Here is a 17,776-nt window from a genome sequence, read left to right as displayed (position 1 = left end):
CACGCGCACGCACCGCTTGCAATTTTAAATAGGATGGCTGGGGAGGACCTCCCCGAGAGGGTAAGATCCAAGACAAGCCTTGAGGAGGTGAGGAATCTGGGTATTTACCTGGGGGAAGGAATGGTGGGTCTAAGGCCCTGAGGTGGGCACAGGCTGGGTGTTGCGGTTACTGGAGTGATGAGGAGGAGGGTGGGGCAGTGGCAGGAGTCAGAGACGTGGGTGGAGGCCCAGTGGGCAGGGCCTGGTGGCCGCTGGGACCCGTGCAGAGTCCAGAGCAGAGAAGTGACATGATTCGATTTCCCTTTCATCAGGACCCCCGGCTCTAGAAAGAAGAATGGACTGTAGGGGTGAGGGCGGGAGCAGGAGGCCAGTGAAGAGTCCTGAACCAGTGTGGTAGCGGGGAAGTGGGGAGAAGTGGTCAGCTTTTGGACACATGGTATTTTTCACATGGAGCTGATGGATTGGACGTGGAGTGAGAGAGTGAGTTAGTGAGTTACGCTTCGAAGATGACTCCCAAGAATTGGGGCCTGGCTGCGCCCTCAGGAGCCTTCCCTGTTCCCTCCTTCAGATCCTTGGCATCACATTTTATACATTTTGCTATAATCACTTGTCTCTTTTTTTTGGCTTCAGATGCCCTTGGTAATCTGATGAAAGTTATGGACTCTCTTCCCAGAATAGTACCCTTGTGCATTCAATTGAATCGGTGTCCCCAGAGCCCCCTGCGGGCCATCCCCCATATTAGGGACCCCTGGCCAGTGTGTGTTGCTTGACTGGGTACATGAAAGCAGGGGGTGCCATTCACACCGCACACAACAGGAATGGGGGCAGAGTTGTGCAGATCGGCCCCTGGCTGGTGGTTGGGTACTGTCTACAGGCACGTTGGAATCTGAATGCACGCTGGGTCAGTTTTTTGTTAAACCCTCATTGCATAGGTAACAGCCACACAGTAAACACTTGATCAGTGTTTGCTGAAACACAGTGATGATAAACCTGGCGCTTTCTAAGTTTCTCCCACCTTTGTGGGATGCCTTAAATATTAATTAATGCCTCCGCTTTATAGCCTGAGAAATAAAGCCTCAGCAAAGTGAAATATGCCGTGCTGGGGAGAGGTAGTGTCTGATGTCTGGCCAGGGTGAGGGTTAACCAGGTGGGTACTTAGTCAGCCTTAGCAGTTATCATCACGGAGCTGGATGTTGTTGAAGCTGAGACCCGGGCCCAGGACTCCAGGCTCCCCACATGATGGTCCCCTCCTTCCCCAGTTCTGTGCTCCAGGAATTTATAATCCAGCTGGGGAATCAATAATAAGAAGAAAGAAACGGATCCTAAATTACTTCTACTTTTCTCCTGGTTAATCCTTAGAGCAGCCCTGCGAGGTAGACCTTATTACTATTCCCTTTTTACAGATGAGGAAACTGAGGCTCAGAGAAGGTAAGTAGCAGAGTTCAGGACTCACCTCCAGGTCTCCAAATCCCCAGATAATGAGTGAGCAATAGATATAGTTCAAGGCTTACAATGTAGCACTTAATTATATATGATTTCACGCTGTACTGTATATAATTTAATACTAATTGCAGGGTTTCGGAATGAGCTGAAGTGAGTGGGGGTGAGAATGGTAGGGGAAGGCTTCATGGAGAATTGGGGAGCTGAGCTGGGCCTTGGAGAGGATTTGGGTGGAGGCTGGAGGGAACGGGAATCAAATGATTAGGCATCAGGATAGCAATGAGCTGACTGGGAGTGGGGAGGGGCCAGGATAGTACTAGTTAAATAATGGAACTCCATAAATGCAAATGTAACTAACGTTCATTGAGAGCTACCCAAGTGCCAGGCACTGTGCTATGGCTTTTTAATTGTTATTGCATCCAACCCACCTTTGACCCTATGAGGGAAAGACAAATCCAACCAGACAGGTACTATTATTACCTCCATTTGATAGATAAGGAAACAAATAGCACTGTTGTGACTGGGAGCCAGGCCTGGACTCCAAAGCTCACATTCTTCACAGCTCAAGTTCAGTGCTGATCTGATTAGAGGTGGGCGTATTGTGAATAGTGGGGAATAAGCCGGGCTGGTCTAGGGCCTTGCTGGCTAAGTGTGGCCCACGGGCATTGCCTGGGAGCTTGTTAGATGTGTCGGCTTGGGACCCTTCCCAGTCCTACTGCACGAGAGCCTGCATTTCAGCACAATCCCCAGGTGATTTGTGTTCACATCAGCATTTGAGAAGCACGGGGCTGGTGAGAAGTTTGGCTGGATCTACGCCTGAGCTCTTCAAATCTTTCCTGTGACATCTCCCTCCTGGCAGAGGCGAATAAATGTATTCCTGGAGGGTTTGAGGTAAAAGCCCAGGACAGCCCACCACAAGCTGAGATTTCTCTGAAGTCTCATATTTCATCTAAAAATGTCATTGACTATTTCATTCCATACCATAATATATCAGTGGTCATTTTAATGTCTCAAAATGGTTATGTAAATTGCCATGGAGTAGGATCCGTATTCCGGGAAGATGCATGGGATGGGTTTCCTTGTATCTTAAATAGGGTAATAATAACCACTTCAAAGGCTGCTGCAAAGATCAAAGGAGAATCATGTATATGGAATTGCTGCGTCAGCTGTCCGCATCGTACACATGTTGTTGTGGAAGGAACTGAGAATCCTCTCCAGACCCATTGTCCCGCAACCAACCAGCTGTCCAGAGGGCAGAGGTCACAGTGCTTGTGTCACAGTCAAGGTGAGGCAGGGCTCAGTCCCGAGGAGGACAAGGGAACATCTCTGGGCATCTCAGGAAGCCAGGGAAATAGGAATAGGAACACCTATTGCTAGTTTGTTTAAATTTCTTATGATTTCATAATATCACCCTTTCTTATTATTCCCCACTTCCTGGTTGGCCAGATTAGCTAAGCCGGAAAACCCCAGGAAAATCCAGAGGCTTCAGAGACATCGGGTGAGAGAAGATGGGAGTACATCCTCCTGTCCCCAGGTGGCCCAGAGAGAGGGGAGCCTGGGAGGAAAAGTGGGGGTGACAGGGAAAGAGGGAAGCAGATGGCCATAACCTGGAGTCCTATAGGAAAAGGGGAGAGAAGGGGACTGGGCTGTCAGCCCTGGACTAGCAGTGACTCTGGCTTCCCCATCCAGGGGACCCATTTCCTTGTATTGGAAGAAGAGAAGACAGAGGGAGAGAGACCCAGAGAGGTGAGATGGACAGAGACAGTGACCATCCACGTCCAAGGCCAAGGAGGAAGGGCAGCCAGAGAAGGCGCAGGAGGGAAGGGAGGCTCATTCAGAAACGCAGAAGCTACAGGAGGGGAATTTGGGGACGGATGGGTGGGAACAGCTCCCCACGGCCCAGAGCAGTCGAAAAGGATGAAGTTGGGAAGAGCTATCATATTTGCTTAAGGAGGTTATGAGTCACCCTTGGGGAGAGTTCTGGTAGATGAGTGGGGTTAAGGCCAGATTTTGAGGCGCTAAGAAGAGAATGATGGAGATTCTTTTTTTTTTCTTCTTCCCATGATAATCGTTAGGATTTTCACACAAATTGTGTTTCTCTTACGAATGTCTTACTTGCCATTTAACACTTAATCCCTGTGACTTGTGACTAGAATGAAGCTGATATTGTCCCTTTAATCCATTCCTTGGCAAAAAGTTAGTTAAGAAACATAGAAAATTACAAAGCATTGTTTACAGTATAATCCTACTTTTGTTTAAAAGAATGTGTGTGTTTGTGTGTGTATTTATAAATATGAATATATGTATATTGTAAACAAAAACATCTAGAGAAATATGTATCAGATTGTAATGGGGCTTTTACTGGTATATACATGTTGCTTTTAATATGTATAGTTTATTATACATTTATTATCCCTCCATAAAGCTGTAACAAATTCTAATAGGGGTTATCTCTAATGGTCAGGTTATGATATATGACTTATCATTCTTTTGGCTACAAAGGGCAGAAACTCAGCTGAAACTTTAAAGCAATAACTAAGCTGTTCCAGTACTTCTTCAGGCATGGGTGGATCCAGGGGCTCAAATTATGTCATTGGGAATCTGTCTCTCTCCATCTCTGGGATCTGCTGTCTTCTTTCTTGACTTCATTCTCAGGCAATTCCAGGCCTGCATCTCATCACTTTAGCACCCCAGTGGAAAGAGGACAGCTTTTTCCCCAGGAGTATTAGCAAAGTCCCAGGGCTGACTTTCAAGGGCCGTGCTCAGGCCATGGCTCATCCCTAGACTAGTGAATCCTTGTAGCTGAGGGAAGTAATATGTTGATGGTTGAGACCAAGGCCAAGGTCATGTGACCCAAGAGGAGACCAAAGGAACTTTCATGGGCATCTAAGGAAGCCAGTGAACTGAAAAAAGGGGGCCGAATGGTTCCCCCAAAGAAATTCAGAGTTCTGTGGCCGGAAGAGGAAGCAGGAAACCACAAATGTCTGCTTTAAAGGAGCCTTTACTCTCTGGGTCATATATTTTGGTGGGGGGGGGGGTCATACATTTTTGTGATGACTGAGTTGTTTATAATAAGCATGCGTTTTTCTTACAATGGCAAGAGAAAGATGAGCTTCCCCTCTTAAACAACTGATCTGGGTTCCATCTGGTTGGGACAACTGAGATCACAAAATCATGAGTGTGGAGAAAACAGTAAAGCCGAAGTCTTCTCAGAGTCCTTGATTTTATAGGACATGGGAGGAAAGAACAGTGGCAAGGCTGGGGAATCGACCTTTTCTCCTTTTTGTAGATCGTTAGTTGTGTATGTTCAAGACCCAGTGGGCCATCAGACAGTCTCTGCGGCTCTGGGTCACCAGGGTGATGCGCGCAGGGAGCTGGGCCTTCGTCAAGGTCAGCCTCTCTGCCTCTCGGCCTCCTGTGTGGTGTGTGCTGTACCCAGGCTTCAGTAAAGCTTCCCTGCATTCCGATATCACACCGCTCTGTTTCTTCATTTCAGGGTTACACTAAGGACATGGTGACAGACTTTGATGAGAAACACGATGAGTATTTGATATTGCTCCAGCAGAGGAACCGGTAAGATGAAGCCGCTCAACGGCTGCCCTTAATATTAGCCAAATCAAAATCCTATTTAGATTTATTAACAGCATGCAGGCTGTTTCACATAGGAATGGGATGCAGTCACCCTCCACTCAGAAGCTTGGAATAATATCTGCCATCCCAGTTCCTATTTCTCCATTCACTGATTTAATTGCATCTTTTGATTGAGCTGTAGCAAACTGTTCGACGTGTCAGAGCTGCCTCTTGCTTCCCTGCTTCGGTTCTGGGAGAAGGTGGGTTTGTTATGAAAAGCTAGAATTTGGCAGGGCCTGTGCATTAGTCACCTGAATAGGCCAGCCTGTGATCTCACAGGCTTTGAAGGTCCCTGGAAATCTGAGCCTGTAATCATGCCTTGTTGTATAAAGGAGGAGTCCTTTTACACTTGTGTTTGAAGTTGGTTGATGTCATTTAAAGTTAAGTCAGTCCTGATTTTGACTCTGGAGTGCTGGTTCTTACGAAAGCCTGCAGCCATGCCACGTGTAGTGACTGGGGTCAAGGCTTGTGGTCTGGTTTGAAAGGGAGTGGGTGTCATGTCCTCCGTGCCTTTGCAGGGCTGCGCAAGTTCATTTGCAGTTCACTGTGGTTTGTCTTTAGGTCTGGAACCTTACAGAAAGCTGAGTTTGCAAACTCCGATGCCAGGAGGGGACAGGCAGGGAGTGAAGCTGGCTCAGTGGGGACAGTGGGCACCTGGAACTCTCACGGGCCAAGGGGTCCATATCCTTCGAGGTGGCCAGAGAAGCTGGAAATCTGGATTTGTGTGGTAAAATCTCCTGAGTTTTAAAATATTGGTAATGAATTCAAATCAAAGCACAAAACAGAGGAACAACAGAGGAATACCGCAGGCCCCCCAGACAGATCTGCAGGAGGGGGAAGGACAGGGTTACTAATGTGGGGCTTTGTGCTGTGGGCTGGGCTTGGGGTCTTGTAGGTAAGAGAGTCTGCGAGTTGTTATTCTGAATGTGAAGTCAGCTCTTGTCTGATGGGCTGGATTCCTGGTTCTTGTCAACTGGGGCCCCGGTGGCATGTCGCATTGGGGCAAGTTTTTATGGTGCGGGATTGTCCCATGTGTTGTAGGAGTTTAGCATCCCTGCCTACCCACCCCTTTACTTAATTCCACTAAGACCCCCAGTATCTATGACAATAATACCTGCCTGCATTCCAGATGCCTCCTTGCAAGGCGGTCCCGCCCCCAGTAGAGAACTTCTGAATAGATCAACTCTCCAGGACCAGCCAGAAATGCCAAGCAACATCCCATGTGCCCAGCTGCTCTGCACTCATCTCTCTCCGTCCCAGGGGCAGCCTCAAACCCAGGCTTGTGCTGATTAGACCTATGTGGGTTTTTATCATCATTAATGCCAGGAACAGAATGTTTTTATTCAGTTTCTGGCTGGCTGGATGGTGCCACTGAACACCTGGGCGATCACTGAATCATATACATGTGACTTGTCTGGGAGGAGAGTGTCATAGTTCTTTATGAGCAAATTGCTTCTCATTAATCGAGAGATCAATACGTGCGTGATCAAAGGGCACCGACCAATAACATAGCTGAACAGATCCAGAGATGAGGTTGCAGCACAAAGGCCATTAAAAAATATGTCAACACGGAACTGCCATAAAATTTGGGGGATGTGTTGTCACCAAGAGGGAGCTGGCTTGATGACAGGAAATTAGAAAGTAGAGCTAGAACACCTCCAAATGGAGACCTGCAGAGTGGGAGTGCCCCTGAGCTGTCATCAGATGAAGCCTGAAAAGGCACCTTTGCTGGAGTGCCAGCTGTGTGGCAGGCATCTCAACCCCATCGGTACAGTTATTGCACCCATTTTACAGATAAGGAAGCGGAGACCAGGACAGCAAGCAATTTGCCCACAGTCATACAGCCAGGAGGTGGTGGAGCTGGGCCATACTTTCTTCTTTATGTTTTGTTTGACATTGTCATCGGTAATCAAAAGGAGAGAAACCTGCCATGGTTGCCAATGGCTCTAAGTTCACTACGGAGGAGTTTTGTGGGAATAAACTGAAATTGACTTGGAAATGTAGTTACAAGACTGGGTAGAAAACCAGCCTCTGAACTTTATATTGGGCATAGAGGAAGGTGAAAACCCGGGCTGCTTATCTGCATTGCCTTGTGACCCAAGAAGCGGGTGTGCAGTCACGGGGCTGAGTTCTTAGACATCTGCCCAGAGCACAGCTGCCCACAAGATGCTGGTGACATTATTCTTCTATTCATTCAGCGGGATTCCATTGAGTACCTTCTCAGTGCCTAGCATTACCACTGGTATGAAGGAGAACATTGCAATGAGGGAGACACAGACTGTATTAGTTAGTGCTCCTTTGCTTGAAGGGACAGGAACCCAAGGTAAATGACTTTAAACAACGAAACGTATTGACTTGTGAAATTAACAAATCCAGGATGATACACTGGCTTCAGGTATAGTTGGATCCAGGCACTCAAACTGGGTCACTGAAATCAGTCACTCTCCATCTCTCAGTTCTGTTTTCTCATGTTGGAATCATCTCAGGCAGGTACTTCCCTCACGGAGGTCAAGGCAGCCACTGGAAACCCCACACTTACATCCCACCTCGAGGGGAAGAGAACACATCTTTCCTAATAGTTCCAGCAAAAGTGCTGAGGAGGGCCCCCGTTGGTCTGGCTGGGGCCCCGTTCCCATCCCTGAGCCAATCGCTGCCCTGTGCCTGGTGGGGGTGGCAGGGTCTGCCTGGCCACTCCTGGGCCACCCCATTAACCTGGGCGGTGGTGTGAGTCTCACCCAAACCATGTGGAGTAAGAGGAGGAGTGGAGCAGTTCCCAAGGGGAACCTGAGGGGCTGTGTTTGGAAGATGGGGGAGAGTTGCTGGACAGGCAGAAAGAACAGGTGCCCACCACACAGCCCTGGCCCTCAAGGAACTCCCCAGGCAGCGGCACGTGAGCACAAGGCCACCTGTGACTATGCCAGAAGCGCAGAAAGTGATCGTGCGCTCCAGGAGAGGACCGGGGAGAGCGGAGAAGGTGTGGCAGCCCTGTTTCACCCCCATACGACCCTCGCCCAGAGGATGCTTAGTGATTCTAGTCACTCAGCTTCAGGAAAGATGTAATCATGGCCAACGGGACTCATGAAAACGCAACCAGAATCATCAAAGGGCTGAGATCTGAGGAACAGTTAAGGGCTAACGGCCAAGAGGGACTGTAATAGACGCGCTAGATGGTGGCAGATCTAAGAATCCAGCAATGGTATTTGCTTTTTGAAAAAGGTTGTTTGAGGGAAACTTGTAGGAAAACGTACCCATATGAGAGGTAAACCCACTGCCCCAAGAGGAGATTCAGGCAGAAAGAAGAAAGGGGAAAACCAGCAGCCAGGGTGGGCCTTGCACAGGCCAGTCTCTGAGCTGGAGATTCAGCTGGCATCCCCTTCCATCCTCATGAGCCACAGGCATCCTTGGTCTCATTTTACAGAAGAGGAAACAGGCCCCGGGAGGTGTAGGGACTTGCCCAAGGTCACGAAAGCTGGGAAATGGCAGAGCCTCCAGTACGGAGCTCTGTCCTCCACCCACATGGGTGGGGGGTGGTGACATCCTAGAAGACAAATTACAGAGCCTGTGGGCCACCAGGTTCTGGGAGGAATGGCAGGCTCTTTGCACCACTGCCTTCCTCCTCTCCATCCTTCAAGGCTGCACTGAAATGCCACCACCTCCAAGAAGCCCCCACCTGGGAGCCACTGCTTCTCCTCTGAGCTCTCCTTGCTCGGAGCCCCTGCGGCATGATGCCTGGTGAGGAGACAAGCAATGGCACCATGATGTGGCTGGGAGACGGGCTCTGGAGCCTCATGGGCTGGAATTTAAATCCTGGCTGCTTCCTCGGCTCTCTGACCTTGGGCAAATTCATCTATAAAACAGATCAATGGTAGGAACTTAATCCCTGGGCCAGTGAAGGATTAAGCAGGACGAGGTGCTTGGAGGTCCACAGTAAGCCCACCCATCCAAGTATACTTTCTCCATCATCATCATCATCGTCATCATCATCATTTTAATGATAAACATGCCTTCTCAAATGATGTCCAGATAATCCTTGAATGCCTGACCCTTAGAGAACCCCTCAGTTGATCCTGGGGGTAAATGAGGTCCAGAGGAGGCACGTGGCCAGCCCACAGTCACACAGTAACTGTGGCGCTTAGAGACCGACATGGTTCAGTCATAAACCCGGTCACAATTAGGCCCATGAGCAACAAGCCACCTGCCCTTTGAGCTCAGCTAAGTCCTCTCACCACCTGGACCCCTGCTTGTGCCCTGACCGCCCAGCCGTCAAGCGTCTCATGTCCCCGGTCACAGTCCCTCACGTGACACCCTGTGCTCTAACTCACAGTGCCTCCACCTCCTCTTCTGAACAAAAGAGCTCTCTGTACAAGTGACCCCAAAGGTCATTACGAGATAAGCGGAAATGATGCCTGTGACGTGGTTAGATACACGGTAGCTGTATTAGGGTGCGCGTCCATGCCTTCTCTCTCCTGCTAGACCTTGAGTTCCAGAAATATTGAGAGTATTCCTCACCCTTCCTCACACTCATCACGGACCCCACACCCAGGGGCAGGAAGGGAGAATAAACAGGCACACAGATACTATTCCATAGCATGAGGCAGGGAGACACGTGCTCTGAAACAAACAGAATCTGTAAGGGAATAGAGAGTGACAGGGCAGCAGGTGGCTGGGGGCTCCATCTCCGAAAGGGCAGGGACTTAATCTGATTTTTCTGAATCCCTGACACTAAGGGCAGCTTTTTATGCAAAGTAAGCTATCCGTTAAAAAACACCCACTTTTCTTTGATGCCACGTGTGTACTGCTGATGTGCTCAGCTGCAGCAGGGGAGTTCCTTTAGTGATTCCTTTCACAGTCTGAATAATTATCTCCTCATTTATCAGTTTCATAAATCCACATTTTCATAAATCACTCTGCTTAAAGAGAGACCTGTGTGGAGCGCCAGCCACAGAGCCTGGATAACGGGATGCCACCGTGACCATTAAGGTAGCATCAGGAGGCAGGGTGGTCTCCGGAAGGAAGTTGAGGCAGGCACTCCCTGGCTAGATGGTCAGATTTTCCTCGTGCCGCCCCTCCCCTGGGCTCCCTGTTCTCCCTCCCCGGGGACTGCTGGTACCCACTGCGCCCTTTGATTGTTTGCTCCAGAGAATGCAGCTACTGCCGTGTTTGGAAATTGTCTCTCAGTTACTTGCGTTTTCCTTCTGTTTTATGCTGTTGCCCAACAATCAGCCATCTCCCAGGCTTCCGAGGCTGGCAAGAGATAAGCAGTCTGTAGTAAATGTTCCTGCCACGATTGGCAAGATGGATGTATCAACCGTTAAAGAAACATTTAAAAAGCAAACAAAGAAATCACCAGTAATACCACCACCCTCCCTCAACAGCTGATTTAATTTTCACATTTATCACCCTCCACTCTGGGTCCACAAACACACTTTTTTTTTTTTTCTCACAAACACACTTTTTTACAACTTTGCACTTATCACATATATACCATTTTTATCCTGCCTTTTTCACCCCCCACTGAACAGATCATAAATAATCCCCTATGTTTCGACAGACTCTTCGTAATTTTAACAGCTGCATGAGCTCCCGGCTTCCACTTCCCTAGTGTTGGACATTCGAGTTGCTTTCATGGTTTTGTTATGACTGAATGCTGACCATTGTTCCTGATCAGAAACAATTTGCTTACTGGGCAAAGACCAAGCATATGGCATTTTCTGTATTTTCATATTACTTCTGAGAAGGTCCTCTGAGTTTCCGGCAAGTCTAAGTTTGCCAGTTTCAGCTTGCTAGCTTTATAAGTCTCCTTTGTTGTGGTGAAGACTCTGGAGCCACATTGCTTCAATTTGCATCCTAGCCCTGATGCCATACTAGCTGTGTGACCTTAGGCAAGTTACTTAACCTCTCTGTGCTCCAGGTTCTTTATCTATTCAATGAGGTTAAGAAAAGTAATTACCCCACAGGGTTGTTGTAAAGCTTAAAGTCTTAATACAGTCTGTCCTTATTATTCACAGATTCCACATTTGCAAATTTACCCACTCACTAAAATTTATTTGTAACCTCCAAATCAATACTTGCAATGCTTTTGTGGTCACTCAAAGACACATGCAGATGGCAAAAAACTTTTAGTTGCCCAGCACACACGTTCCTAGCTAAGGTAGAACAAGGGAACACTTTGCCTTCTTGTTTCAGATTTTACACTGTAAAGTGTCCTTTTCACATTGTACTTAGTGCTGTTGTAACCAAAAGTGGGGTCCAGCTGCTTACCACTCAAAAGCCAATAAAGAGTCCAGGTTGGTGGAAAGGAAAGTTTGCTTTATTTCAGATGCCGGCAACCAGAGGGGAGGGTGGACTTCTGACCAAAGGCCAACTCCCCCCACACTGACAATCAGTGGGCAAGAGCTTTTATAGACAAAGGAAGGGGGCTACAGGCAGAAACAGAACAACTCTTGACAGTCATCTTGAAATTGGTCCTGCAGTGGTCTGACCAGCATCATTTGATTGTTTTAGGTACAGTTAATCTTCAGTTCCAGGGTCAGTTCGTTCCCATTTCCTTGAGGCCAGTTCTTGGAATTGTGGGAGCTTATGTCATGGCTACAGTCTGGTCATCATGTAGTTAATTTCTTCCACCTGGTGGGGCTTTCAGTATCTATAAGACAGCTCACGGGATATGGCTCAGAATATTACCTATAGCCCTTGAGAAGGAGCTAAAGGTCTTGTTGGACTGTTTTCCTTTGTTTCTGCATTTTCTCACTTCTCTGATGAAATTTATTCTTTGGCTAAAGTTTTTCCACAGACAAAAGGCAGGCTGAGGACCTGGGGGACAAAGACTATAGGGTCCTGCTCCGTTTCACTGTGTTTTTTATATTTTTGTGCTTTTCATTGATGACTTTGCCGTGTAAACTGGCCCCCTGGCATAGGGGTAAAGTGGTGTCTCACATTTATTTCTAAGCCCAAGAAGGCTATGATGTCCCTTACGGAGAAAATACACGTGTTAGATAAGCTTCCTTCACTCATGAGTTGAAGTGCTGCTGGCATGAGTTCAATGTTATTGTATTAAGTATATATTAAATAAGGTGCCTTCAAACAGAAACACACATAAAGCAAGGTTTTGTATTGATTGGCTGATGAAAATGTTGTGACCAGAGGCTCACAGGAACCAAATCCTGTATTTTCCCCTAGGAACACTGGTTCAGTATTCACTAATTCAGTGTTTGCGGCAACTTTATAGAACATAACTATTGTGAATAATGAGAACTGACTATATACAAAGCATCCAGAACAGGGTTTGGCCTTCTACCCTTTATGTGATTACCATTACTATTATTTTTTTAAATTTACATTTTGCTAATTTGGCGGGAACTTACGTGATCACTGAAGAGGATGCACATTTGTTGCCATGATGGTTGGTTGGTTGTATTTCTTCTTGTGTGGAAATAACTGGTTTGTGCGGGGTGCTAAAAGTGTCTGTAAAGGCGCTGAAGGGTTTGGCGTCACACGGGAGCAATTCCGAAGGGGACACCGCACACCGTTTACGGCAGTGAACATCAGGACTGGGGAGAAAAGGACCAAGCCAAGGTGCGAGGTCGGGCTTTAGAGAAAGCTGAACAACAGACCCGGCCATGCTCACGCCAAGACCCTTTTAGCCAAAGGGTGTGATCATCACATCATTAATCTTGAGCAAAGCCTGCACTGGTGTATTTTTAAACTTCATCAGAATATAAAATAATGACATTTGGGATATCAGGGGGTGAGTGTTTGAGAACACATTTATCTCCTGAAGCCAAAAATCAGTCCACCTGGCCTGATGACGGCTGTTTCCCGATGTGTGTATGTGTTCCGTGCAATCTCTCTCGCAAAGGCTTAGACCGCGTTTTGTTACACGTGGAACAAAGTGCTGCTATCCACGCACAGTAGAGATGCGTGAAATTGGGATCATCCCTGGAGATCCAGGCTGTGTGTAGCAGCGTGCACACGCGCCTGTTTTGTCTCAGCCACCTTGGGGGCGAGGCTGGGTGCCCAAGGTTTTGCTAACGTATGTCTGAGCCTCAGAATGAAAAGCAGAAACACCCCTGCAGGGTCCGGAACAGCGTCCCCGTCACTGCTCCTGCATGTGTGTAATGGGCCTCTCAGGGCTGTTTATGGATGAACGGCTGGGCACCTGCCACCCGGCCTCTGATTAGAGACTCTTGGCTGTCAGAGCAGCAGATCCCTTCCCGCGTGGGGGTGGGCGGTGGCCCAGGCTCCTAGAATGAGAAGCCAGCAATCGTTTCTCTTCTAGGATATTAAAGCATTTGAAAGCCAAGGACCCCATGCAGTTGAGGCTGGAGCACCTGGAACACGGGTTCTCTGTCTACGTCAACGGGGCCAATTCTGAACTGAAGACATCCCCTCGGAAAGCCGTCCACTCCAGCTTCTCCAGAAGTGCCTCCCACACCGAGGGGACTCACGGTGAGCACAGGCCAGCAACAGCTCTGCGGACAAATTAGGGACAGTGGAGCCACACCCCATGCACAGGAACTAGTTAACCTATACAAGTTAACTCTACCCACTTGGCCAGAAAGAAAGAACATGAAAGTGAGTGAGAGAGAGAGAGAGAGAGAGAGAGAGAGAGAGAGAGAGAGAGAAATCCTTTTCCACTTCTATTTAAACTAGTCTCGGCCTCCACTCCCCCAGGGCAAAGGTGGCCAGAGCAGTCAATTCCTGGCTTTTACATTTCCTAGGTCTCATGTGCCAGTCGTTTAAGGAAATGTCAAGGATAATTTTGATTATACTTGATTTTCACTCACTATGTCTTAACTTCAGTACCTAACCCCTGTGATACACTCACTATGTCTTAACTTCAGTACCTAACCCCTGTGATAATTGATTCCACTGTTCATGTCTGAATTTAGTTAATACATACTCTGCAGACTTTAAGTGGATTTCAGGTGTCCTATAATAAAGGACACATGAAATAAAATCCGGGAAGTGGCCTAGAAGGCACCCGACCCAGTGGCTGGCCCCATGTAGGCACCGAAAATGATTTGGTGGTGGTTGAATGAATGAAATGGCAGTGCACAGGAGTCAGATACGAGTTTGGCTGTGTTGCTTTGGGGAAGCCATTTTTGTCTCTCTGCGACTTTGTTTTCTCATCTTTAAAATGGGGCTAATGAGTGCCAGAGAGCCCTTCAGGGCGGGTCACTTTGTCTAAGAGGACAGTGTGCTACTGGGTTACAAGAACAGGATTTGGAACAAGGCAGGGTTGGGTTCGAACCCTGTTCTGCCACTTTCTAGCTTTGAGACCTCTGGCAGTTGGGTCCTCTCTGACCCTCAGTTTCCTCTTCTGTAAAACGGGAATAATTATGCCCACCTTACAGTCTTCCCAGAAAGATTAAGCAACATAAGAAGTGTAAAGTGTCCAGCACACAATAATCTTGACTTGTGTTCTAATTCATTGCCTCACAGGTATGGTAAGATCCCAAGCTATTAATAGACAGTAAAAGTCAATACAACAACAAGGGGATAAAAGGAGAAAGTGGTGTCTTCAAATCTTCCCCTAGGAGAGCCACTGCATTTCTGCTTAGAGTTTAGTGTGAGTTTCCTAGCCCCCAGGGCAAAGAGGGAAATGGGATGGACTCTCCTAGCTTTCATGGGAGAGGAGTCTGGCTGACCTGCTAGTTAGGAGAAGCTGGCCTTTCCTGGTCCAGGTTTCAGGGAGGTGCAGATAACAGGAGTCTCTGTACTTGGGTCCCCAGCAGTATATTTACTCATTCAACATATCTCTCTCCCCTCACCCCTCTTTTATACTAATGCTGGTCTGTTGTGCGCCCTGTCCTATGTACCCTGCTTCTGTATCTTAGAGATTGCTCCTTTTGTACATAGACCTGCCCAGTTCAGGAACATGCCTACTGTTCCATAGCACAGAGACGCTGTGACTGATACCGCATCCCTTTTTGTTGGGCATTTAGCTTGTTTTCTGATGCCTTTTGGCTACAAACAGTGCTACAAAAGTGTCTTGCTTCACATACAACACTCTGAGCACCCTGACGGGCATTGTGGATGTAAGTTACAAAACCACCATCAGTGTGGGCTCGTCATCGGGGCCTCACCAAGTCTCTCTCCCTCATCTCTGGTGCAGATTGCGGACGAAAAACCCTGTTTCGAGAAGCTGAAGAAACTTTAAGACGCAATTCACGGACAGCCCCCAGCAAAGTCCAGCGCCGAGGATGGCACCAGGTGTGGAAACCCTGGGCAGAGACAGGGCGGTGGCCCCAGCTCACACTTTAGAATAAGCAGCAGGGTTATTGTGAGAATAGAAACATGATCAGAGCATTTGGAATCCCCACGGGCAGGGGGTGGGTCTGGCTGGGCACTGCCACGGTGCCTTCTCCGCCTGTGGCACTGGCCTCTGGAGAGCAGAGGAGCCCTGGGGACCCTCCAGCCCACTCTGTGGCATGATCCTCCCTCCTGCCTGTGGCCACCCCAGCCCCGCTCAGGAGCATCACAGGTCAAACTCACGATGATGTATTCGTACAGCTGTTTTTTATTGAGCACCTGTGATGTGCCAGGCATGGTCTTAGATGCCATGGATGCCGTGGGTGGATAAGACAAAACCCCTGCCCCACAGACCTGAGGTGCCTCTTCGGATTGCTCCCGACGCTGCTGACCTGGCAGCTTGCTTTTTTGAGCACCTGCCAGTACCGGGCGTGAGCTAAGCTCCCACGTGACTCCTCTCCTTTGCCCTCACAGCAGACCTATAGGATAAATTCCAAAGTCCTTCCTCTTTTAAGGATGCTGAGGACACGAGAGCTCAGAAAAGTTAAGTGAGCTTTCCAAGGTCAACCACAAGGAAGTGGCAGAATCAAGATTCAAATCTAGATCTGTGGCTCCAAGCTCGGCGTTCTTGCTCATATAGTCCTGACACCTTCCCTTGCAGTTACTCAGCCTTATGGGACTAGTGGGACCCCCACTGCACATTCGAATCACCTGGGATTCTCAGGCCCCACCCTCAGAGATTCTGGCTCACTTGGTCTGAGATGAGGCTTAAGCAACATATACATACATATAAGTATATGTGTATATATATATATATGTATATATCTGTGTGTGTGTGTGTGTGTGTGTATATATATATATATATGTGTGTGTGTGTATGTATATATATGTTAATCCTTTGTTCACCAAGATTGGGAAGTACTGCTTTATAACATTTCACACTGCCCATACGTATGGGTCTATGGTAAATACTTTCCTACGCTTTATCCGCCATCTTTGCAATAAGCCTGGAGGTACATAAGTATCCTCATTGTGCCACTGAAGAAATTGAGGCCCAGAGAGCAGAGAGGTAATAAGGTGACTTGCTCCCATAGATACTAAGGGAGGACGTAGGCTGAGGTTTACACCCTGGACCTGTGACTCCAAACCCAGTGGTCCTCACTTCTCTGCAGCGACGTTTGTGGGTCTCTGATGAAATGGGGAGGGGTGTTGCTGCCAGCTAACTCCCAAGCCTCATCTCGATGCTGATGAGCAAGGCCTTCAGGGCACACAGCCTGGAGGCTTCCTTTGGTCCCCAGCAATGAATGTTAATTTCCCACTAATGAGGCCTTTCTCCACTTCTCACTTCAGAGAGTTCTCCTAGCTGTTTTGAGTGCTTTCTATTATCAGGAGCCATATTTGCATCTTAGACTGTGACTTAATGGCTGACCCCAGAGTCTGTGCAATTTAAAGACTTGGCCTAAGATTAATTAGCATCCCTCCCCAGTCTCTCCCTGTGGTCCCACACTTCACAGGGCCTAATCATGGCTAATTTCCTGGCTTCCTGATGCCATGAAGGCTGTAATTGGCCTTCTGTACCGAATCCGTCAGGGGTCAGTCAGTGCCTAACAACAGAGACCTCTCAGGCTATTTGAAGCATAAATGAATGGAAGGCAGGGGATTGGGTGCTTGCATCCGGCGAGAGGATGGGCTGTGAGGCAGGCCTCCAGGAATGGTACCCAGCATCCTAACGCGGACCTGCCAGGAAAGCTGCTGCCTAGGACACAGGAGGGAAGGTGGGGATCAGCCTCAGGAATGTGTCACCTGAGCTGTGATCCAGCAATCAGGAAGCCAGTGCCACAACCATTGGCCTCGGAGTGATGCTGCGTCTGCTAGAGCGACACTTTGAAGAAAGACGTTGCTCACAGCTCATCCAGCCGGGGTGGGACATGGATGAAAACACTCATGGCCTCTGCCACGTGCTTAGCACAGAAACAGCCAGCGTGTGTCCCCTCCTTTCCACCTCGCTTCTGCTGTCCCTGCCTTCCATGAGGCCATCTGATCTGCTGCACCCATGTCACATCCAGACCCCAGCTGGGAGGGAGGCTGGGAAATGCAGTGTCTGGCTTTCCAGCCTCTGCTGAGCAGAGAGGCACCCTTGGAGGAGAGCGGAATGGGTGCTGGGGGGCCACCCCCCAACCTTCGCATGGACTCTGCTCCACCCACACACAGCCCTTTGGGGACCACCCCTCAGAGGTAGAGACAAACCCGGGCACCTTCGGAAGTGGTGAGTGGACTGGGAGCCGTATCATGAGAGAAGTCGTCCATTAAGTTAACGAACAGGTATTACCACGGGCCAGGCACTCTGCGAGGCTCTGGGGTTAAAAAACAGTCAGGCTCAGTTCCTGCCCTGGAAGATCCGATTGTGAAGACATGGGCACTGCTTATCCTGGGGGGAAGGTGCAACAGCTGTCCT

At 48.5% G+C, this 17,776-nt stretch overlaps 1 protein-coding gene across 1 annotated transcript; it reads left to right on the top strand.

Annotated features, from left to right (window-relative positions):
* Positions 1–2,673: 2,673 nt before the first annotated feature.
* On the top strand, positions 2,674–15,282 carry LOC114485275 (katanin-interacting protein-like; the record flags this gene model as incomplete). The annotated part of the gene is made up of 4 exons (XM_028486428.1): positions 2,674–2,725; positions 4,937–5,013; positions 13,346–13,515; positions 15,185–15,282. Coding segments are annotated over exons 2-4 (330 nt in total), but the record flags the coding sequence as incomplete, so codon positions are not given.
* Between the last annotated feature and the right edge of the window lie 2,494 nt (positions 15,283–17,776).

This window comes from Physeter macrocephalus, unplaced genomic scaffold (genome assembly GCF_002837175.3).
Source record: "Physeter macrocephalus isolate SW-GA unplaced genomic scaffold, ASM283717v5 random_1673, whole genome shotgun sequence".
NCBI classification, from domain to species: Eukaryota; Metazoa; Chordata; class Mammalia; order Artiodactyla; family Physeteridae; genus Physeter; species Physeter macrocephalus.
The sequence above is the reverse complement of the archived record's forward strand: the minus strand, read 5'-3'. Positions and strand labels throughout refer to the sequence as shown.